The 23987-nt window shown below is 45.2% G+C and overlaps 2 protein-coding genes across 2 annotated transcripts; both read left to right on the top strand.

Moving 5' to 3' along the window:
- The first annotated feature begins 918 nt into the window (after nt 1–918).
- thbs4b (thrombospondin 4b) lies at nt 919–14757 on the top strand. Its single transcript, XM_068706733.1, has 22 exons — nt 919–1238; nt 4513–4710; nt 5163–5413; nt 5507–5609; nt 5794–5876; nt 5973–6024; nt 6154–6305; nt 7234–7371; nt 7985–8062; nt 8174–8326; nt 8448–8552; nt 8633–8740; nt 9251–9410; nt 10410–10528; nt 10928–10980; nt 11078–11271; nt 11970–12148; nt 12743–12791; nt 12879–13075; nt 13223–13395; nt 13582–13721; nt 13966–14757. Exons 1-22 carry the CDS (start codon nt 1160–1162, stop codon nt 14022–14024), a joined length of 2823 nt encoding a protein of 940 aa, XP_068562834.1. The 5' UTR covers nt 919–1159; the 3' UTR covers nt 14025–14757.
- A 4193-nt stretch (nt 14758–18950) lies between these two features.
- On the top strand, nt 18951–21348 carry LOC137868706 (urea transporter 1-like). The gene is given in 8 exon segments (XM_068705599.1): nt 18951–19147; nt 19269–19397; nt 19605–19734; nt 19904–19972; nt 20112–20259; nt 20423–20557; nt 20649–20698; nt 20804–21348. Coding segments are annotated over 8 exon segments (1131 nt in total). The 3' UTR covers nt 21077–21348.
- The last annotated feature ends 2639 nt before the right edge of the window (nt 21349–23987 follow it).

The following is a 23987-nucleotide window of genomic DNA, read 5'->3' as shown; positions in this document are numbered from 1 at the left end:
AGTCCATATCGGTACACAACAGAATACCGGAGCAGCGGTGTACAGACTAACCACAAGGAACACCTGCGGTAGACGTATGGAAACTATGACTCATTTGCTGCCGTTTGTTGCTATAGATACTTGTGTTTGTCCTTTTAAGTGGGAACATCATCTGGCAGCCACTGAAACTTGGCTTTTATCGAATCAGTGAAACTTCATTACAGATTCGGTATTTATTTTTTTATGCTCAATGGCAGTTTCTTAACCACGGAATAAGGCTGTGTTGGGTTAAGAATAAGATGCAACATGCGTAGAGCAACGGGAAAAACAAACATCATTAAGACCCAAGCTTCCTCATCTCTGCCAAATGTGGCAACTTGCATGGTGCCAGACTCGCTGACGAGCTGGAGGCCGCGAGAGCCAGCAGCCTGTCTGAAGCTCTGCTGGCCGGTTAATAACGCGGCTTGTTAAGGCGCGGGGCTGCAGAGCGCTCATTTCCTGACTTTGCCCGGGGAATGAGTGGGATTACGACGGTAACGCCGGGAAAAGGTGTCGCATCTGATCCCTGGAAGGAAAGTGAAAGAGCCTCCCTGTTTCTCAGACAGAGTGTGACATAAATCCTCAAAATCTAATTGCTGGAAGTGGGAAACTTTTTGTATTTTTTTTTTTCCAATTCACCTCAACCGTGAACTCAAGAGTCAAAAAGCTCAATTTGAGTTGCAAAATGATGTCAGTGGCCAAACATGGGCTCCTAGACCGAATTAACAGCTACTCACGTTCAGCATATTTGTCTAAGAGCCTGTGGGAAATGGTAGCAGCCAGCAGGAGCCAATGCAAAGAGGCTCTCCAGGTCACTCCTTCTCTACATGGGGCCGTCTGAGGAAGGTTTTAAAAGCAGGTTCTGGCCCCGAAGCTCCTCCCTGAGTAAGACTCCTTCGATCTTCACATTCACAGACCAATTCAGACACACACACACACACACACACACACACACACACAAAACCAGCAGCTTCTATCAGGCTCACCATGACAGTCTTGTCTCACTTCTGATTCAAAAAAAAGGAGGCAAGGACACAAAGGCACCACTCACAGCAGGCGCAGACATACGGGAAACTGCGTGTCACATATTGATAAGTCACCGCAGAGAAAGTGCTGATCTGGGACCAGCTGGAAGGACAAAATGGGTGTGTGGACAGCCCTGATTCTGGCCTCGCAGCTGCTGTTAACACTGAGCTTACACGTGGAAGCCCAGGCTTTAGGTGAGTGCTGTTTGAAGTTGTTTATAACTATTATAGTTATTTAAACGTCGTTACGGTTGTAACAAAATGTGTTGTTGATTGGCAATAACCGATTCCAACAGTTATAGCTGCTGCTGCTGCTGCTGGAGATGACAGCAATTCAAGAAATAAAATAATCATTGCATTTTAACTAGACACACACACACACATACACACACACACACACACACAGATAAATGTCTTTGATTCTATTTGAATGCCACATTTTTCTGACTTCCTGGCTGTGATGTAATCCTCCGTTTTCATTATCTGTCAAAAAAGATTTAATGGCTCCAACACTGGGTATTTTAACACACTATGTATGAGTTCAATGCATAATGGATAAAGCAGACACTGTGAAAGAGAATATCATATGCATAAAGAACACAAAGGATTAGACATGGTGTATGATACTCACTGAGGTATGAATAAAATGCTAAATATCCCGTCAGTTCAAGAAGAGAGGAGGCAGCCGAATGCACTTTTGGGGTTGTTGTTTTTTTTTGCGAGAGGAAGAAGGCAAAGATAAAGAATAAAAGTAGATATCTTTCTAAAGTTAAATGATCCTGCTTTTCATATCCATCCACCCAGATTTGCTTGATTACTTCAGCTTCAGGAGGTTCGGCTTTCTGGCTCATATTAATTCAAACAAAGTCCCAGCCCCGGTCACACACATGGGAACAATCAGAGTCGATCTGGGAGCAATATTGAACTTCAAGTCACACATACGCACAAATCTCTCTCTCTCTCTCTCTCTCTCTCTCTCTCTCTCTCTCTCTCTCTCTCTCTCTCTCTCTCTCTCAAGGTCAGACACAAACCGAGCTGCAGACGACATGCGGAAAGAGAGATTGGTGTTGATAGTTTATCAGCTTCTTGCAAATCACTCCAGTGATAGATGGCGTACCTTTCATGCACCCATTAATCCCTACAATGTTTGGGCAATCGCTGCCTGATGTTATGTATAACACAAGTCCAGTTTAGTGGAGTTCATCGTCTATCATTTCCCTTGCAAATGAGTCATTGCCTGCATGACTGGAATTGTTGAAAAGGAGAAAGGTTAAAGCTGCAGTAAGTAAGATTTTAGTAGCACAGAGCAGCCATTCTGTCTCTGTAAAGGGTTATTGATCAGCAGGAGTGTCCTTTAGGGTGACTTCACCGGGAGCTGAGATTAACCGAATTCAAAACTCACTTTCTACGCTGGGCGCAAAGACTCCTTGCCCGGGGACAGAACACATATTTAAAGCAGCTATAATCAATGCTTCTATAATAACGACGTATTAAATGACAATGACAACGGAGTGCAGTTGCCCTTGGCTTTACAGCGCTTCAGAACTTCAGCTCATTGTTAAGCCGTCCGGCCGCAACTTCACCGCTTTGGTTCACTCTGGGTGCATCATCTCTGACTGCAGCAGGCAGCTGTTTTCAGAGCGACAGAGCTCTAAAAACTCACAATACTAAACCTGCACAGCACCAAACAGCAGACAGACTCAGCTAGCGACTCGCTGGTGAACACTGTGGAGCATTTAGCAGCTAAAGAGACCTTTCCCTCAGACGCTGGTGGAGACCAAATACAGACGTAAAAGACAAACATGACTCCAAATGAATGATAAAGTCTCTCTGTAATTACTGGGTGTATAAATGATGCACAACTGTTCGCCAATTCACGCTGTAATCACGACTTGTTTCCACTGCTTCCAAGTGTCCAAAACCAATCAGAGGTTTAAAGGTTTTTGTCTCAAGTGTGACCTCACTGTTTATTTTAATAACATGCCGATGTCATTTCTTCATCATTACTAATGGTTGATTAGGCGCCTCTAAACATGAAGCTAAAGTAAATCACAGCTTTCAACGTGCAAGCTCTCAAATGTGAAGTATTTGTTAATTAAGCAGCAGAATGAAGAACGCTGACCATTTGTACACTTAATAGTACTTTGTAGCCCTGAGATAGACATATATATATATATATATATATATATATATATATATATATATATATATATATATATATATATATATATATATATATATATATATATATGCTGGTGTTAAGGAGAGGACAAGACACTGGATTACTTTATGGCTTTCAGCTGAACTAGTTTAGTGAAGCTTGAAATCGGAGGTTAAACAGGGTGGGAAATGAGGCACTTTCTCAGGATGGTGTAAGACGACACTGACCCCCACAAAGCCCTGCTGTCCAGAAGATTTATGAACAGTCTGTCTGCTTTATGTGTGTGTGTGTGTGTGTGTGTGTGTGTGTGTGTGTGTGTGTGTGTGTGTGTGTGTGTGTGCGTGCCGCTGTAGTGTTACAGTAACTCAAAAAACATGCACTGAGGTTCATTTGTTCCCTTGTTCTTTTGTTCATTTTTGGACCGATGAGTCACACCGAGTCAAAAAGAGACATGTTTGCATAAAAACTCAACAGGTGATCTCGGCAATCACAAACACAAAAGACTCATCTTTGTGGTGGTTGTTGACAACACTGTGTAAGCAGTCATTTTCTGTGGCTTTGTCACATTTAACTGCAACAGTTTTAAAAAGGCAAAAACACGAGGAGACGGTTACAAGGGAATCATCTGGGGATCATGCTTCGCAGTCTTGGCTGACAATAGCTAATCTCTGGGAGCATTTGGGAGCAATTTTGCTCCCTCATGACTGCAGGCCTTGCAGACTGCTTTTAGGGTGCTTGTGTATTCATGATGCGTGCAGATGGCGGACTAGAGATTCACTGAGTATCCTCCCGTGGGGAGCCCAGCTCCCAAGTCACTTTATTAAAAGGAGGACTCTAACCATGAGTGCAAGTATTCAGTGTCCTTCTGGCTTTTCACACCCACTAACCAGCTTCTCAGCGAAGTCTGCCATACCTCTGCCTGTGAGAACAATGAACAGAACTGTGGCTGAAGAAGAGACATCACAAATGTTTTATTGGCCGAGCGGCTTTGGTGGGGATCTGACGAAATAATGATAATAACACCAAACACCTAGCCGTCACAGCGCATTGCTCCGATTTGCTTTCGAAATCCCAATATTTCTGATTTCTCTGAGCCAACTCTGCCTGCCAAGTTGGTGCTGACTGATTGACACAGCGTCTCGCAAGAGCAACAAACGCTGGGTCAACATCATCATCGTCTTCCCCTTCGTCGACTCAGGATGCGTTTACTCAGGGATCTGGAACGGCTGCGTGTTGTAAATATTCATATCTCATCATCCATTACTCATGTGCATTACCGCCTCTCTCTTTTCCCATCCCTGTCAACAGTCTACGATCTGCTCACCTCGCCCGATTGCCTGCCAGACCTGCTGCAGGGGGGTCTGGTCGAGCAAGGGGTGCACGAGGCTTTCATCCTAACCTCCTTCAAGTTGCAGCCCAAGACCGGAACCAGTTTGTTTTCCCTGTACAACCCCCGGGACAACAGCAAGTACTTTGAGTTCACTGTGATGGGGAAGCTCAACAGAGGTAGGAGACCGTGAAAGAGGCCGTGGTTCCGTTTCAAGCTGCACTCATCAACCTTTTTGTATTAATGTGTTCACGAGTCACCCCCAGAGAAGAACTTCTGTCGTTCCTCTCGCTGCTGTGGAGCATTTTCTCATATTTTAGCTCATTTCAGGTGCTACTTAGCACATGTTTGCATGCTACACTAAGACGATGAGCGTGGTAAACGCTACACCTGCTTAAAATCAGCAGGTTAGCATCGTCATTGTCAGCATGCTGATGTTACCATTGTGTTCAAAGCACAGCTGAGCATAAGTACAGCCTCACAGAGCCGCTCTATGTCATGGCTGTAGACTTAGTCTTGTTGTAATGTGGATGAATCAACCCTTTACAGTAAATCCTCCTCTATTTCTCCCCATTATCTCTTCCTTGCCACCACCACCACCGCTTCCTCTCCTCGCTCCGTCCTCTAAAAGCTGTGTTACGCTACCTGCGGAGTGACAAGAGGATGAGCTCAGTAACCTTCAACAACCTGGTCCTGGCAGACGGCCAACAGCACCGACTGTTGTTCCACCTGAAGGGGATGCAGCAACCCGGGCCCGGCGGGGTGGAGCTGCATCTGGACTGCAGGCTGGTGGAGACCGTCAGGGATCTCCCCGCCGCCTTCCAAGGTTTGCCGGCAGGCTACGGTACGGTGGAGCTGAAGACCATGCAAGCCAGGGATCAGGTGACGCCTCGCTTACAGTATTTACATACAACAATGAATCCAGAGGTATCAAAATGTCTTAGATGTCCACTTTGACCCATTTTATTCCAACAGGAGAGTGTAGACGAGCTCAAGCTGGTGGTTGGGGACACATTTGAGAATGTTGCGGCGCTACAAGACTGCCACTTCCAACAAAGAGACTCCGTCCAAACTCTGGGTAAGATTCTTCCTGTGGAGGCAAACGGACGGCCAAATCTTTCTCAGGAGAACAATCCCAGCCTTAGGAAAGAACAACAGTCAGTGTTTGTCAGAGTGGGTTGAGAGCAGGCTCAGAGAATCCCCCCCCCCCCCCCCCACCTCTTTTTCTTCAGTTTAACAAAATAACAGTCCCTTTCTCTTAGGGGTCAACACGAAGCAGCTGTCCAATCAAATGCTGGACTTAACCAAGGTGATAAATGAGCTGAAAGACGTCCTCATTCAGCAGGTAACTAACGGCTCCTCTGAGGCCACTGCTCCCCAACCCCTGACCCCCCCGACAGCTCGACTGCATATAAACCTGTTTGTGTTTGACCTTTTCCAGGTCAAAGAGACCTCATTTCTCAGAAACACCATTTCAGAGTGTCAGGCTTGTGGTAAGATCATGTCCTATAACAGTCATATCACTCACCTGTAAATACCATACTTAATGAATAATCTCAAACAGAATGAAACTGCAGATGATGAATTAAATGTTGGTTTTTTGTTACCTCTGTTGTTTAAAGGTCTGGGTGGTACTGAGGTGGTGAAACCAAGGTGTGCCCCAGGTGTCTGTTTCCGTGACGATATGTGTATAGAGACAGCGGATGGTGTCGAGTGCGGGCCGTGTCCCGACGGCTACACCGGGGACGGATTCAACTGTGACGATGTGGACGAGGTATGGCTCGGGTTGTGCGTTTGCTCTTGTGTTTTAGGGCTATTTATTGGTCTCCATGGCAAAGATTGTAGTTATGGTGAAACCTCTTGAACCGGACAGAGCGCCCCCAGCACCGGGGGCAATTGTGCATATGTTCAACATGTAGCAACACATTCGTCCTGCATGCCCACATACGTAGCAGGAAGAAGCTCGAAGAAGGATAACCACTTTTACCTCAACAAAATACAATTCCAGCACCAAGCAACCTAATGAGCAGACAGCAAAAACACGCTAATGCTGCTAGCATCTTGTTACTTAATGCTACCCACACAAACAATATATCATTATGAAAGCTGAGACACATTCCAACGGTCTAAAAGTCTCGTCACTCTACGACCAGAACTCTCTGCTCTAGCAGCCGAAGAAGAGAACAAATGAACCACGCTGTTCTGTCAGATCGACCCCGCTAACGTTGCTCCGACGTCTCTGGATCACTTTCCGAGTTCGTTCCAGCCGTCTGTATTCATTTGCATGGCATGTAGCATTCCCACTCTGCACTTCCTCCAGCATTGCCTTCCATGTGAAGCAGCACAGAGGCGACAGATAATTAGGTGAGACGTAACATGAAACTCCACAGAAGCTAACGTGGTATAATGGAATGAAAGCCACAGGTAAAAGTTTGGGAATTCAGTTCAGGTTAAGGCACGACTTTTAATGAGGTCCTCATAAGGATGGAAGTGCAAAGATATGCGTGAGTGCGTGTGTGTTTGCCTGTCTGTCTTCTCGTGTTTGCGCTGACCTCTTTTCATAAGGACTGGCCCCTTCAGCATTCTCTTTTTTGCATGAGCAAAAGTGTCATCAAAACTAAAAGCTTTTGGGGAGCAGCCCAGTGAGAACCATATACATGTTTCAGCTTCAGCAGAGCTCGTGTCCTCTTTCCTTCCCGCAGTGCCAGTTTAACCCCTGCTTCCCCGGAGTGAAGTGTGTGAACACCGCCCCGGGCTTCCGCTGCGACGCCTGTCCGCTGGGCTTCACCGGCCAGGCGGTGGAGGGCGTGGGCATTTTGTATGCCCAGACCAACAAACAGGTAAAAACAGAGTGAATGAAATATGGAAGACACGACTACAGAATGAGAGAGAATTAAGAAAAAAGGATGCATGCAAATTACAGCATCGATCAAAGACGTAAAAGATCATTATAAGGAGAGTTTTCCATGCTATTGTGCTGCAAGAGAATACAACGCTTTAGGTTACAGCCGTAAAACGATGGTGTAATTAATTAGTGCATATGGGATATCAACAACATATTTACTGGTGACCTATATGAGGACAATATGTACAGCTGTAGCTACAAAATAGCTAGTGTTTGTTAAGTTATGATGAAATACTGAGGACAGGTACTGTAGTTTTACAATCCAACGTTGGATCTATGTGAAGATCAAAACAGATACAGAAGAAGAACTTGGAACAGCTTCCTATTATATCATCAGATAATAAATAAGTACCCTCTGGAAGGACGTTGAGCACAGTTGTACGAAAGAACAGTACTTGAGTAAATGTACTTAATCTCCACAGCTGTTTATTGTGTATTCTATGCAGTAATTATTGGAACCTTGAAATCATTAAAAAAAAGGGAAATATTGTAAATTGTCATTAAAACAAAGCTTTGGATGAATTCACATCTTACATTCATGCTTTCAGGTCTGTGACGACGTTGACGAATGTAAAGAGTCCAACAACGGAGGCTGCGCCGCAAACTCCGTCTGTTCCAACTCTGTGGTAAGACACACTGTAGAATATCATCCCGATGTCACACACATGGCTCACGTAGGACAATTATTTCATTGAAGCGGCTGTCCAAAGAAACTAGATGTCCTCATTCGTGCACAGGGCTCCTATCACTGCGGCAGCTGCAACACAGGGTTCACAGGGGACCAAGTGAAGGGCTGTAAGCCGGAGATCAGCTGCGGCAACAGCCTGACCAACCCCTGTGATATCAACGCCCAGTGCATCGCAGAGAGGGACGGGTCAGTCCATTGCCAGGTAGGATTTCACACTCTTTCCCCCCCACCCACACACACACACACACACACACACACACACACATACTGCACATAAGAACAACTCCACACACATGGCGTCTGAGTTTCCCTTGTCTCGTCAGTGTGGAATCGGCTGGGCCGGTAACGGGTTCCTGTGTGGGAAGGACACCGACATTGACGGATACCCAGACGACAAACTCAAATGCAAAGATGCGAGCTGTAAAAAGGTAACCACGGAGCAAATTGTCAGCGAATGCAACTTTGCTGCGATAGTCGGGCCTTGTTCAACTTTTTGTATTCTTCACAGGATAACTGCATCTTCGTCCCCAACTCCGGTCAAGAGGACGCAGACAGGGACGGCTATGGAGACGCCTGTGACGACGATGCCGATGGCGACGGTATACCAAACGAGCAGGTTGGTGGGAATGTTTTAACGGCTGCAACTGAGGGTTATTTTCCTTATTGATTAATCTGTTGGTTATTTATTCAGATTAAATCGATTCATTTAGTCTGTATTATGGCAAAAAATGTATATGCACACCACAGTGTCCTCAAGATCCATGTGATTGTTTAAATGGCTTGTTTTGTCCAACCAACAGTCCAAAAACCCAGAGGTGTTTCAATCGTGTAAATAAAGAAAAACTAACACATTATTGCAATTAAGAACCTGGGAGTGATAGCTTAGCTTAGCATAACAAGAGAAAGCAGAGAAAAACAGCTAACCTAGCTCTGTTTTTTCTAACTAATACGATATATATATATATATATATATATATATATATATATATATATATATATATATATATATATATATATATATAGTTTTAATAATCCGTACAAAAACATGCATGCACACGCAAGCTTGTCCTCTGAAAACAAATGCACGTGCGGTGAATGGGAACTCTGTGTCCTCCGTCTGTCTCAGGACAACTGCTGGTTAAAGGCCAACGTGGACCAGAGGAACAGCGATAAGGACAGCCACGGAGACGCCTGCGATAACTGTCGCACGGTGGAGAACCCGGACCAGAGGGACACCGACAGCGACGGCAAAGGGGACGCCTGCGACGATGACATGGACGGAGACGGTACGGAGATAAATAACAGTGACGCTCGTGCTTATATAACCAGCGCTGAAGGCACTCTCTCTCCGTTTCAACGTATTATTCTGTTCCTTCCTTCACATTTACACCTTGCTCTTACATTAAATAACAGACAGATTTTAAATCACGTTGTACAAAATACAGTTGCATGGATGTTTTTAGAAGCCAGCTGAGGCATAACAAACAGCACTGCAAAAAAAAAAGGAGAAAGTTAAGGCCAAAAGCAGTCTGACCCCTGAGCGAACACAAGCTTTGATCATTCACCAGCATGATTACACCTCAGAAAGCCCCGCGGGAGAGAAGATGGTTTCTCCTCTATCGCTGCTGCTTGACCTTTATGCGTTCGCGGTGCTGCTGCTGCCTCCCTGCGATGAATAAGAAACAGCATCTGAACACAAACCGGCGTTCTCCTTCATAGCAAAGACAACAGTGCAACCTAGTGGTGGAGTTACGAGTACCACGCCATAGAACCATGCAGTCGATGTAGTTCAAACAGCAGTATGGAGGGAATGTAATGCTGTAATGCTGCAGCCAAGGATTCCAATCTGCCGATTCTTCTCTCTAGAAAACGAGGGATTTGTAAAATGACCAAAAATAGTGGAGAATGTCTTAAAGTTGAAATCTTCAAAAAGCTTGTTTTGTCCATCCAATGATCCAAAAGCCGAAGTAAAATCTATTTACTAACACATAAGTAAAAATTAGTGAGCTGGAACTAAATATTTTTGGGCATTTTTGGTGGAAAAATAACGGATTTATTATCAGAATTGTTACAGGTCAATATTCTGTCAATCAACTTATTGTCAGAATCATAGAAATTAATTCATATCTTTTGTGAGAGTTCAGAAAAAGTATTTATTCTACTAAGTACCACATCATCTATCTGTACTCGCCACCTCCGAATACGTCATCCATGACAACACTATGTTTTCACACTGACCGCTAAATAACACGAACCATCTCCTCCCGTTGACTGGCGAGCAACAGGCCTGAAGAACTTTCTGGACAATTGCCAGCTTGTCCAAAACAGAGACCAGCTGGACCGGGACGGAGACGGCGTGGGAGACGCCTGCGACAGCTGCCCCGACATCCCCAACCCAAACCAGGTCAGTCAGAGCCAGACGGAGGGATGGAGGGATGGAGGGATGGAGGGACGGAGGGATGTGGTGCAAAGTAACTGAGTACATCTACTCAAGTACTACATTTAAGTACAATTTGGGGAAATATTGTAATTTTTTTGCTCCATTACATGCATCTTGCAGCTTAAGTTGGTAGTTATTTTTGAGATTAAGATTTAACAAAATATATAATGAGTTTATGAAATACAGCACGATTACAGATTAAACTGTGGCTCCAATGACACATTGTGTCTGTTTGGGGCTCCTGGTCATGTTTCACATGTTTAAACTTCTCCGCTGCTTTCCTTTAAACTAACGTAAAGGATCAGAGTAGCTCAAGTGTAAAATAAATGGTGCTTTTTGGTGAACTTCCTGCTCTCGTTTCAGTCTGATGTTGACAACGACCTGGTTGGAGACTCCTGTGACACAAACCAAGACAGGTAACGACGTCGCCACAGCCTCTATGTTGCGTTCGTGCAGATATCTGAACTGCTGGTACTACAGACTTTTTTGTCGATCGTGTCACTTCCCCTGTAGCGATGGCGACGGTCACCAGGACACCAAGGATAACTGCCCGTTCGTAATAAATAGCTCCCAGCTGGACAGTGACAAAGACGGGCTGGGCGACGAGTGCGACGACGACGACGACAACGACGGGATCCCCGACACTCTGCCGCCGGGACCGGACAACTGCCGGCTGGTACCGAACCCTGACCAGATTGACGACAACGGTGAGCGATGGTCTAAAGTACACAGCGCCTCGTCACATACCACGCTGTCAAATCAGATTACAGTAATAATCAGATTTGGCCGAAAAACCAGCATGCGATCAGATAAACGTGAATCATTTCATCTCCACATCCTCCCTGAACTTGTTCCCCGACTTTCCTTTGAAAGCAATTTTGGGCCCCAGTTTCACACCAACGCAGATCAAACAAAAAGCCACTGTGAGTGCGTTGAGTGGCGGTGTTGTTGGGTAAAAGCTCGCACCCAGCGGTGACTCACTGGGACATTTTCCTGTGTAAAACATGCCCTCTGGAGTGTCAATTCAAATCAAGTCAAGTTGGCTTTTTGCTGGCAGTCAGGGAGTCAAGTGATGCAATGAATATAACAAAAACACAAAAAGTGGATTTACTGGTTCAAAAATGTTTTCAAGATGCCCACAATTCAAATCGATGACACAGAATGAAGCTTTTATGCCAAGAACCGCCAAGTCCAACACCAGCGAGTAGAGAAACTGCGGCATAGCACTTTGTTAACCACGGCAAACACAGCCTCTCTGCTGCTGAACGCACACAGCAGGGAGCTCAACACTTTGAATGAATTACGCTATCTTTGTATCTTTGTGTGTAAAGTGTCTGCACCTCTCTGGCCTCACGGTCTGCCTTACTTTAATTTAAGTCTCAACCTCGTCTCTGTTGTCCCTCAGACGATGGCGTCGGAGACATATGCGAGTCTGACTTCGACCAGGACAAAGTGATCGACAGGATCGACAACTGTCCCGAGAACGCCGAGGTCACCTTGACCGACTTCAGGGCCTATCAGACGGTGGTGCTGGACCCCGAGGGCGACGCCCAGATCGACCCCAACTGGGTTGTTCTGAACCAGGTGAGACGACTCAACGCTGAAAACTCCCTCTCCGTGTACGGTGGGCACAAGTTGACGTGATCTCAGTCCAGGCTGAGTCTCTCTGAGCCAGCCCAGCACACAGATAATAAACGTGGACACTCTAATTTCATTTATTGTCCATTTGTATCCCAAGCACACCTGCTCACCTGCTCACCGTCACCAATGATTACAGGGCCACGGGCTCTCAAGCTGAATTTCCTCTGTCTTCTGGTATTAAACGTTAAAAATGAGGTGGCGGCTGTCACAACGGTCTTTACAAGTGGCAATCTCCAGCAGCAGTCTTAAAATAGCTGTATCATCTGAACATTTGATGCAATTATTTGTCTGTCTGCTACTGCACTCATTTGTGTGCAGTGAGAACAGGAAGGGTACCGCTGTGCTACAGCGAGTGACCTTCAAGAGAGTAACTGTAGGACAGCATTAGCAGGTTTACTCCATTACCAAAAACTAAAAAGGTGCACTTCATGTAAAACAAATTGTAATATAGCTAAAATATAAAGTTGCAGTGAATGATAGTAATACTTGAAGGCATCAGGGTGCAAAAGGCCTTACTGACAACTCTTTCTCACACAGGGAATGGAAATTGTCCAGACCATGAACAGTGACCCGGGACTTGCTGTTGGTAAGAAGTAGTTCCTCTGTGTTGGATGTCGGTGAATGAAATGCATAATAACATAAGTGATGTGCTGATTTCCCTCTCTGTCGTCAGGTTACACTGCTTTCAGCGGAGTGGACTTCGAAGGAACATTTCACGTAAATACAGTGACCGACGACGACTACGCCGGCTTCATCTTCGGCTACCAGGACTCGTCCTCCTTCTACGTGGTGATGTGGAAGCAGACCGAACAGACCTACTGGCAGGCGACACCCTTCAGAGCTGTGGCTGAGCCGGGCATCCAACTTAAGGTGAAAGCACAAGTCACCACAGTCCCCCCCCCCCCCCCCCCCCAGGTAGCAGATTCGTGCTCGTCCTATTTTTTTTAATCCCTCGACATATTTTCCACGTTTCTGCCTCTCCCTTGCTTCTCTCCGTTATCCGTCGGCGCTCACCAGGCTGTGAAGTCTAGAACGGGCCCCGGGGAGCACTTGAGAAACTCGCTGTGGCACACGGGAGACACCAACGACCAGGTGCGTCTGCTGTGGAAGGACCCCAGGAATGTGGGCTGGAAGGACAAGGTGTCCTACCGTTGGTACCTGCAGCACCGCCCACAGGTCGGATACATCAGGTACGACCACACCTGTTCCTGACGATCTTCACATCGATTACACGAAAGCACCTCGAAACCCTTTAACTGCTGGTTAGCTTAGCTTAGCATGAAGGCTGGCTTTGCAGGAAAGTGAAGGAGCACATTTCCCCAAAGTGTTGAGAGTGGAAACGTAGATTACTTATTTGAGTTGTGTGTTCCGTTTAGGGCGCGGTTCTATGAAGGAACCGAGCTGGTGGCCGACTCCGGCGTCACAATCGACACGACCATGAGAGGAGGACGACTCGGTGTGTTCTGCTTCTCTCAGGAAAACATCATCTGGTCCAATTTGAAATACCGCTGCAATGGTGAGGAAGGAACGCTCCATCACAAATCCACATATTCTATTATTCTTGATATATTGTGAATTAGCGTGATTGCATGCTGGTTTGTTTCTAAGACGTATCTTCAGGTCTTTCATTGCTCGAGTCTGAAAAGCGATGTTAGATGTGATGGTGTTGTTGTTGCAGACTACAGCTGTGAGTAGAATTGGTTTGGCCTCGTTTGGCTTTAGATTCTGAGCTCATGATACCCGACTTCTCACTTCCACAGACACCATCCCAGAGGATTTCCAGGAGTTCAGCACTCAGCACGGCGTCGACTCGCTCTAAAGCAGAGACGAAAAACACGACGCCGGATTTCTAAAGACTGCTTCTGTGTGTGAATGTGTGTGTGTGAGTGAGTGTGTGTGTCCGTCTGTCTGTGTATTGATGTGTACAGTTCCAGTGCATATATGACCACAATCTCCGTACTGTATGTGCATATTATCATGGCTCTTCCTGTTACCCAATTGTGTTTTTACTGTTCGATTATCTCTTCATGAATCCAGTTGAGCTCATTATGCTGAAGGTTATAAGTTATAATGATTTTTACTGAAAATGATGCTGTGTGATATGACATAAATACAACTAAAACATGTTGCATCAAATTACAAAAATGCTAAATATGGTCAATAATGGACAGTTTCCATATAATTTCAAAATAAAAGGGAACATTATTATATTATATTTTAAACAGTATTTTGCTTCCACACGAGAGGAGCTTATGTGTAGCATGATGAAGTTGTTCAAACAACTGGAAGGAAAGTCAGGCTTTGGATCAGCCTCACACTGAGGCTACATGTTGATGGTAAACCGGTTTTATTCGTTCATCAGAGAGGTGTTTCTACTACGGTTGTAAAGAGGACACCAAGTGTTTTAGGACTCAAAATGTCAGACTGTGCCTTGCCTCACTCACTGTAGAAGATTAACTTAAAGCTCACTTTAATGTTCTCTCTTTCCATCGTTTGGTCCTTGACATCTTGATCGTTTCATATCTATGTAGTCACAATCCTGGTCAAAATAAAAGGGCTTTAAAATGTTGACATGTTTTGATGATTAGATGTGTAGAAGGACACCACATAGACACACATACTGTGCGCGCAGGCAACAAATCAACCGAGTGAATGCATGAACATAACCTCTACTTCAGGAGGTCAACACTCCAGAAACAAAGGCCACCGTTCTGCTTGAGCAGGAAGTTCTTTCCTAATAAGAACGTTCTTATCCCCGATTAAAGACTCTGGTCTTTGCTCCTGGGAGGAGGTCCTCCGGAACGGAGACAAGGAAGAGTTCTTTAAGGCTTTCATGAGGAAGCAACGCAGCACGATGCAGAGTCCTTTACATCTACGCATGTCTTCATGAGATAACAGAGCTGTGGCTCATCTTCAACCTAGAGAGGTAAGAGCTTTTTAACGTGTTTATATTTATCTTAATATGAGAAGTGAAATGACTCACCGTGTACGCAGTGTGGCTTTACTTTTACTAAAAAAAAGGATATTCAGAAATAATAATAAAAAATGTACGGTTAAATTAAATACAAGGAACCAAATCAGAACCGTGAGTTGCATGATCTGTTGCACCTCTACATCAAACTGATCAGAAATCAATCAGTCAGTCTCGTCAGGCAGATATTTTTCAACTAGACGATAAAAACTGAAACAGACTTTATTTTAAATTCGTACAGATATTTATTGGGCTCTGCATTGTTCTCAGTCTGGAGCAAGAACCTCTTTAAGAATTGGATTGATTTACTGATTTATTGGTTGAATATGAAGATTGTTCGTTGTTTGATCTTTTATTTGAGCCACATCCTAATGAATAAGCACCGACCCTGCACCTGGTAGTCAAGACCTCATAAGCCTCAGCAGCAGTTCTGCAGTACAGAGAGTGAAAGAGAAACTCCCAAGAGCCTCGTCAAAACGCTCCAACAAAGGAAACCACACAATAGACAAAGCAAAACAATAATCCAGAAATCAAGATTTCCGAAGCCGCAGCCATGTGATGTTTGGAAGATAAAAGCATCCTCTGGACACATGCATGGTTACACAACAGGTGATGTATATATAGAGAGAGGTTTATATTTAATCACAAAGGTTGTGGCAAGCGTTGAGTTCAGACGCGTCTATATTTGTATCGCGGCACAGAAGGAGAGAGCTGAGAGATCAAGAGGTTCACCGCTCACTCAGCAGCAGGAACACACTGCAGGCTCTCGTGCAGGGAACTGGGACTGAGGTCGACGGGAACAGCGGGAACGTCTTCCGGAAATCTGCTTTGATCGCTGCTTCAAAAACCTTCATTTTATTATTATTATTAAAAGAATATAAAACGATGTGACAAAGTGACAGTGAAGTTTAGAGGTTGTCTCACATTTATGGGTTGGGAGTTGTTCCCACCTGAGGGGAGAAGGGAGTTGTGTGTGTGTGTGTGTGTGTGTGTGTGTGTGTGTGTGTGTGTGTGTGTTACCTGTGCCTGTGTGTGTTACCTGTGTGTGTTTGTTACCTGTGCCTGTGTGTGTTACCTGTGTGTGTGTGTGTGTGTGTGTGTGTGTGTGTGTGTGTGTGTGTGTGTGTGTGTATAAACAGACAACTTGTCTGTTTATAAAATAAAAAGAAGACTGATAACAATATGTGATATCATCAGGTCGAACGCTGAGTTTACTTAAAACCTGTTTTGCATTATTTGCCTTTTCATGAACTGACTAAACTAAACGTTAACTTTCATTTCTAAAATGATGACAATGTAACATGATAGACATATTCAAAGTACATAAAAAACATAAAGCATTAGCATGTCAATGCATACACACCACAGCACAGAGCCCTCGTGTCCAAACAAACAATCCATTCTGTTTCTATGGATACGCTTTGCAGCCTGTGCACACCACTGATTATCAGTCATAAATAAACAACCTGCCTCCTCAGAATAGTCTCACTAGAGTTAACTTGTCTGACATCAGACAGAACTCGTTACACAGTGGTGTGGGCAGATTTTTAAAGAAGGACCCAGACAAAGAATGAACCACAATAGAGACAATTAAATGAAAACAGCCATCAATAAACAACAAGTGGACACCGCGGCGCGTTCAACAAGCACCATGAAGCTGCATGAAGTAAACAACCTGACACCTCTCACAGAATGAAACATCATGATGGGAGACAGCAGAGACGGAGACAATAGAGACAAACACATGGAAGCAAAAAGAGAGCTGCAGTCTGAATCCAAAGGCTGCAATGTTGGTGTACTTTGCAGAGTACTTCACAACCACATTGAGAGTTTGGTGTTGTACTCACAGGGCTGCATGAACGTCACTCTCTGTGGGTCTTGAGCACCGCAGACTCCTCCATGATCTGCTCTCGGTTCAACTTCTCAAACGGTCCAATCCGCCTCTCTGTCCCAGCAGAACCAGTCCAGCCCCCCTCACTGCCCCACCGCACTCCTCACAGTTTTCAAACACGTTGAGCTCAAAGCGGCTCTGAGTAGAGAGGCCTTTCTCACAGCTGACACTTCGACTTGTCATTGCAGGAAACACTCAGGTGTTTAGCCTCTACTACGAACGATGGCTGAGTTATATCCAAGTGTTCCGAGTGAGAGTGACAAGCATGAGCAAACATGTGCACGAGACCATGCGACTGACATCCAAGCAGCTAAATAGAATTCAGCCATGACGCGTTATTTACACCTGTCTGTTCCTGCTGGAACACCACGTGAGGAAGGCCTCACGCGACACGCGCTTTCAAATCACGCCTCCGCTGTTCGATGTTCGAAGCGTAACGTCATCCGGTCTCGCGGATGTCGGCTCCGCAGGTTGTCGCGGCGCTCGGTCGTGCGCCTTTACGCTGCGCGCTGCGGACAGATGGAGACAGGGAGGGAGCTGTGAGCTGGAGAAAGGTCAGCGTCTGAAACCTCGTTGGGGGAAAACTGGATGTAACACAATCACAAGCATTGAGGATAAGCAGTGGTGCTTTTAAAACAACACGTGTGCCGGCATCGCAGACTAGAAATGGGGGGAAGAAGGCGAGTGAACTGGGTCTACTGGATAGGAGTTATTCTCCGACTGTGGTTCTGCCAGCTGTTCCTGCTTGGTTATTGCCACAGGCAGAACTGATGAGAGATGAACTAAAGAAAAGTTTTAGTGACAAATGTTGGAGTATTTAATATATATATGTATATTTTTTTCATTCGTTTCCTTTTGTCTGGTCAGTTATTGTCTTGTCTTTGTTTGGTTGTATTACAGAGGCTATCCTCAGTCCACACTCCAGATTAGTGGGTGGCGGTAATGCACCCGAAAGCTGCTTGTCAACCGCCATTAAAAGAAGAAGAAGAAGACGAAGAAGAAGACTACGAAGGAGCCAGGACAGGCAGAGAAGACGACTCGAAGGAGGAGGACGTGTTAAAGAATAGACACGCGGTGAATTGCAGTCGCATATTTGCACAAAGCTCATGCACACAAGCAGTAACAACCGTCCGCTGTTGCAGCATCCAGAGCGCTCAAAGCATGAGCCACAGGAGGGCCAGGAAGGGTCTCAACACGTGTACCACTGTAGGCCTGACTCCCGAATATCCAGGGAGGAGCTCCCCACTTTAGACACAAAGTCCTCTTTATTTGTCTACTAAAAATATAAATGTTTCCCACATCTCCAGCTACGTCACATAATGTATTAACTAAGTGCTTTCGTTATTTAAATTCTGCCCGACACCAGGGTCATCTGCTTAATTATAGCAGATGTGTATTTTTTGTTTTTTCTCTGGATGCAACTTGAAATGTCGGAAAGTACAATACTTATGATTGTGAAGAAGTGCTTATGTACAAGTCAAATTACAGATTTTTTTCTCTTAAGCACTCAATGAAGTACAAGTACGCTACACACTTTTTTTAATAGTAACAAGAGTACATTTAATGTGTTACTTCCACCCCTGCTGAAATGACACTTATGATAAACTGACGACATCAAGCATGGACAGCAGCCGCCAGCCGTCACAGGAAGGAGCTCCGACTCGCTCCTTCCTCTGCAGAGCTGCTGGGCTCTTCACCGGGGACATGCGCCTCTGCAGAGAGTGGGTGAAAAGTAGGTGAAGAGCCGTCTAATCTCCAAAGTCACGTGGTTACACGTGAATTAATACAAGTGTTGCAAATTTGAATGAATCCCATTTTGCATGTGGTTCAGTCGAAGCCTTCTTGTAATGTAGACGATGAAAGAACGAGGTCACTTTCTGTCAATGGCAGGGCAGGCTGCGGTGGTCCAACTGCTGGACTGGATTTGCAGAGGGGTGGCCCAGGTCATGTTCGTCAACAACCCTCTCAGTGGGCTCCTCATCACAGCCGGCCTCTTCCTGCACAACCCTTGGTGGGCTCTGAACGCTCTGGTCGGTACCTTTGTCTCCACTGTGTCTGCCATTCTGCTGGGACAAAACAGGTTGGATTGCATCTCCCATTACCGCTGTCTCTTCCACTTGTGTCCCCTGCGGCTACGCTTTCTTTTTCGCTGCGTGTGTCCCATTTAACTGCCTTTTGCACATCTGTCACATTCACCACAGGGAAGCCATATCAGTGGGTTTATATGGCTACAATGGAACCTTGATCGGCATACTGATGGCGGTGTTCTCCGCCAAAGGAAGCTGATACTGGTGGCTGTTATTGCCAAATATGTTCATGTCCATGTTGTGGTAAGTGTCCTCTTGAATGTCCTCTGATTGGTTTAATTGCACGCAAGTTGCCAATTGAAATTCTTATCTACTTTTGAAACAATGGGTTCCTGATTTCAAACAGAAGCAGCCTCTCATGACAGCCGACTGAGTCAGCTAACGGTGGACGTCCCAGACATTTCGTCCAGTAAAAAGACTCAGTAATCCATTTCCTGCTTCTGTTCACAGCCCGGTTGTCTCCAGTGCTTTGTCCTCAGTTGCCATCAAATGGGACCTCCCGATATTCACCCTGCCCTTTAACATGCTGCTGTGTCTGCACGTCGCAGCCACAGGAGCCGATCACCCCTACTTTCCTCAGGTGCAGTACCGCCCTGCTGTACCAACAAAGCTGCACACACACACACACACACACACACACACACACACACACACACACACACACACACACACACACACACACACACACACACGCACGCTGCTTGAGCGCAAATGAAAATGTGACCTATTTTTTTTTTCTGCAACTTCAGGCGGATATCCAGCCAAATGACCATCTGCAGCCTCCTAATGACTCCATGGAAAACCTCAATATCTCTCAAGTATGACAGGAGTCTTATTGGTCCAGTAGCTCTTTGAAAACCTCCACACGATCTGAACCATTACAGCGGCCTTATTGCACACAGGTAACCATGTCTTGGATTGTTTTAAACTGTAAGTAATGGAGGCTTTCCATCACAGCTGCTCCTGTCGGTGCCAGTTGGTGTTGGCCAGGTGTACGGCTGCGACAGTCCGTGGACGGGAGGTCTCATCCTTCTGGCCCTGCTGCTGTCCTCACCAACTATCTGTCTTCATGCCGTGTGGGGCTCTGCTGCTGGCATGTTGTCTGGTAAAAAGATTCCATAACATTTGCATAAAATGTGTCTGCTCAGGCTACAGCGGCAGCACCGTGGCTTTAAGACGAATGCACTTTTCTCCGACATTTGTGCGGTTCTTTGCGGTTTAATATTGATTTTCATATTTAACGTTGAGCTCGTCTCTGTGCGGTGCAGGAATCGCTCTTGCGGCCCCTCACAAGGACATTTACTCTGGGCTGTGGGGATATAACAGCGCTCTGTCCTGCGTTGCCATCGGAGGGGTCTTCTATGTCATCACATGGCAAACCCATCTACTGGCTCTGCTGTGTGGTAAGACTGACGAAGAGCCTGATTACTGTCCTCCTTCAGGTTAAAAAAAAAAAGCTTTTCATTAAAACTGTATGAATATGTTTCCTTCCAGCACTTTTCTGCGCATACATGACTGCGGCGATGTCAAAGCTGATGTCTGTGGTAAGTAAGAAACTCCACGGACGTAATCTGATCCCCCAGATATCTCTCACATCATGTGTCACGCTCCCCTCTCCTGTGACACCCCCCCCCCCCCCCCCCCTTCAGCTCGCGTTACCAGCCTGCACCTGGCCTTTCTGCCTGTCCACCCTCATCTTCCTCCTCATTTCCTCTGAGATCCCGGCCATCTGCAGACTACCCCTGTCTGTGGTCTCCTGCCCCGAGGACAACCGGCGCTACCGGAGACAATTAAAGGCGTCAGAGAAAGCTCGGCTCGGTCGGCAGAGCGGCAGCCGAGAAGAGGCCGAGCTGAAGGAGAACAGAGAACCACGGGTCCAGTTGGTACCGGACAGCAGCTGCAGTGGATCCCTGGGTCACTAGAGGAGAAGCTCTGAGTCTGAGTGTGAATATCTGAAGGATATAGTGATGTACAGTATTGATATTTACTCTTTTACATAACTGTGTCTGTTATATAAAATGGATGGCCTTTCAGTGAGAAATATTTTCTAAATGGCAAACATTTTGTTATGCAGTAAAGCTGTTTTACCAGCAGAGGGCAGCACTCTGCAAGGAAAGATCACAATTTTTATATAACCTGTTCACAATATATTTACTGTTTTACAGTAAATCATCTTTACAGTATAACTGCTACTGTAGTTGTGGTTTACACTATAATTTAAATTACTATATACTTTATATAGCTATACTATTCACTAATCATTATTACTGAATATTTAATACTGTATTTGATATAACATAAATAATAAATTCAATTTCATAAGAAGTATTAGTCTGAGTAGAGTGAATAAAACTGTTTATTTATGGTCAACAAAATTGTACAAATTAAATCCATTTAAATGTTAATTTCACAAAACTCATTTAAGACTGTGGCTTAAAGAAAGACTTTTGTAAAACACACACACATGCACCAACATGAGTATTATGCATCATTTAAGTGTCATAAACTAAATAAAAAAATCTCCGTCCGAGGTGGTGTGACGGTGGGATCCAGCAGTAGTGTCAGTAATAGTACTAATTAAACTAAAGCTGGAGTAGACTGGAGTGGAACATCTGGAACATCTGTTCATAGCAAAAGAGGACAGCCACCATTAAATCAATGACCGTCTTAATTCTCTTATTAACTTAAACACATATCCGCTGCACACATATGAGCATCAACACTGGAGTTGCCAGTTTCAGGTGCATCTGCTAAATCAAACACAAAAACAACATTTTGTATTTCAGTAAACAATTCTAGATCTGTAATGCAGCTGATGACCAATACAGGAACAGAAGGAATGAATACGCATCATGTGTTGTGGAGTAGAGGAGAGTATCACCTCTGTTGCATGTAAGTCTAGTAACACTGAGCAGATTTGAATGTAGGAATGTGATTATGTTTACCGTCTTTGTCTGAAATAATATACATTATATTTAATGTAGTTTTAAGATGCTATTAGAGCCATTACAGAGTAAACGACTAGACTGTCCTCCCGTCTCAAACCACACTTTTCCGTGGTTGCTGTGATTTAGAATGCAGCAGAGCATTTCATCAGAGCAGACAGAGAGCTGTAGGGGAGATTTCATAAAGTGCTCCCCCAGCAAAAACACCCGATTCTCTGCCAGCCGTAATCCATCACTGCCTTCTGTAGCCCCAATCTGTCCTATCGTCGTCTCCTATCGTCTCTCTTCTGGATGCTTGTTTTAATAAACCCTTTTCTGCTTTTACTCTTCTTCCCCTGTCCTCAAAGGCCCTCTTCTGTCCTCATCTCTCCCTCTGAGGACAACCTCTCGCCTCTTTTCCTCAAGCAGGAAGATTTCGATCTCTGTGAAGAGGAGCCGCCGACATGTCGGCTGATAGAACGTATATATATGGAGCTCTGTCTGGGTCTGTGTCTGCATTTGGTGTTTACATTTATGAGTAAATCTCTGGGTGTGTTTATTGCCATCTGCCCGTCTGGGTATCTGGTGCACAACATGGCTTTCGTCTAGCCGGAGCGACACATAACAGGCAGTCACACTCCCGCTCGTGTGTGGGAGGCTCGGAACATCGGGGGAGAAGGTGCGAGACGAGGGCAGGGAGAGAATTTGAAAATGAGAACGTCTTATTTTCTTGGCTGGTGATAAAATATGACTTGTTATGACAGATTTTTGTCTTCTTCTTGAATGTCTAATTTCTCTGTGTCCTGAATTTGAACCCAATACCTCCTCAAATCAAACTGTTTTCTACTTAATATTCCAAAGTGGTTGCAGAGGGAAACTTTCCTCAACGCCCCCGGTGTGCTTTTTCTGCCGCCTGTAGGTAAGACTGACCTTAGTCAGAGGATTTTTTTTCTTCTGTGGACTTTTGCACGTTGATTCATCCTGCAACCTTTTGAAGGACGGGATAAGTGTTGGCAGTGGGACGGTGTGAGATGAGGTTGGTGTCACTTCCCCTGTGCCAGCGCTGTGTGCTCACAGCAGTGTGATTCACCTTCCACCGTCCCCTGCAGGCAGCTCACTCTGCTCCTGCAGAACATAACGGAGACAAGAGAGAGAGAGAGACGGAGGCCTCGACACACACAGTCACGTACGCTGCTTTGTCTCTGCACCGGCTTTGTGAGCGCTGCAGCGTCTGTCAGTTAAGAATAGCAAGTCTCACATAACAAAGTAGGCCAAAGTGTTTCATAACTGTGGTTTCAATACGGTTCATTATCAACAGAAAGAAGACAACAGCTGCACGAGTGGCACAAGAGCAGGGGAAGTAGACCTGGTGTTAATGGTATGATGTTCTGAAGAATCATTCAGGATCCATTCTACAGTTATATTCAGTGGTACCACATGTAAGCTGGATGACATCACTGTTGAGTAATGTTACATCGGTTAGCATGTTTGGTTGAGTTGCTCACTTGCAAAGGTTTAACGTTTGGGATTCAGCCTGTGGCTCGGAGCGATGGGTTCTAATGCGTGTCATTACTCTATGGACCCAAGGATGCAGTGCTTCATGATACAGAACAACTACCTGACATACGTCATAGAAAGCCTTGCAACTGCCTAAAGCAATACAACACAAAAAATATGATCTAAACGCCAAAACAGAACCGCCCACAGGAATCCCCTGAAACAGGTCCAGTGAACCCAGTGGGCCCTCCCCAAATCTGGTCCACGAATGAGCAAAAAGTTTCAATCAGTAGATCTCTCATCTTCAGCTCACATGGCCAACCAACAGTCGTGAACAACAACAATAACAACAACAACAACAACAACAACAACAACAACAACAACAACCGTCTTTTTCCAGGAGATTTTAGGG

The sequence above is a fragment of the Cebidichthys violaceus genome, unplaced genomic scaffold (assembly GCF_023349555.1).
Source record: "Cebidichthys violaceus isolate CVI_PGR_0920_01 unplaced genomic scaffold, fCebVio1.0.p SCAF_12, whole genome shotgun sequence".
In the NCBI taxonomy this organism is placed as follows: Eukaryota; Metazoa; Chordata; class Actinopteri; order Perciformes; family Stichaeidae; genus Cebidichthys; species Cebidichthys violaceus.
This window is presented reverse-complemented; position numbering and strand designations above follow the sequence as displayed.

Bases quoted from the DNA above. Each gene is read 5' to 3' on its own strand.
- thbs4b (XM_068706733.1), top strand. From the start codon at position 1,160: ATGGGTGTGTGGACAGCCCTGATTCTGGCCTCGCAGCTGCTGTTAACA. The intron at 9,411-10,409 runs GTACGGAGATAA...GGCGAGCAACAG, and splicing joins CGATGACATGGACGGAGACG to GCCTGAAGAACTTTCTGGAC. The intron at 11,272-11,969 runs GTGAGCGATGGT...GTTGTCCCTCAG, and splicing joins TGACCAGATTGACGACAACG to ACGATGGCGTCGGAGACATA.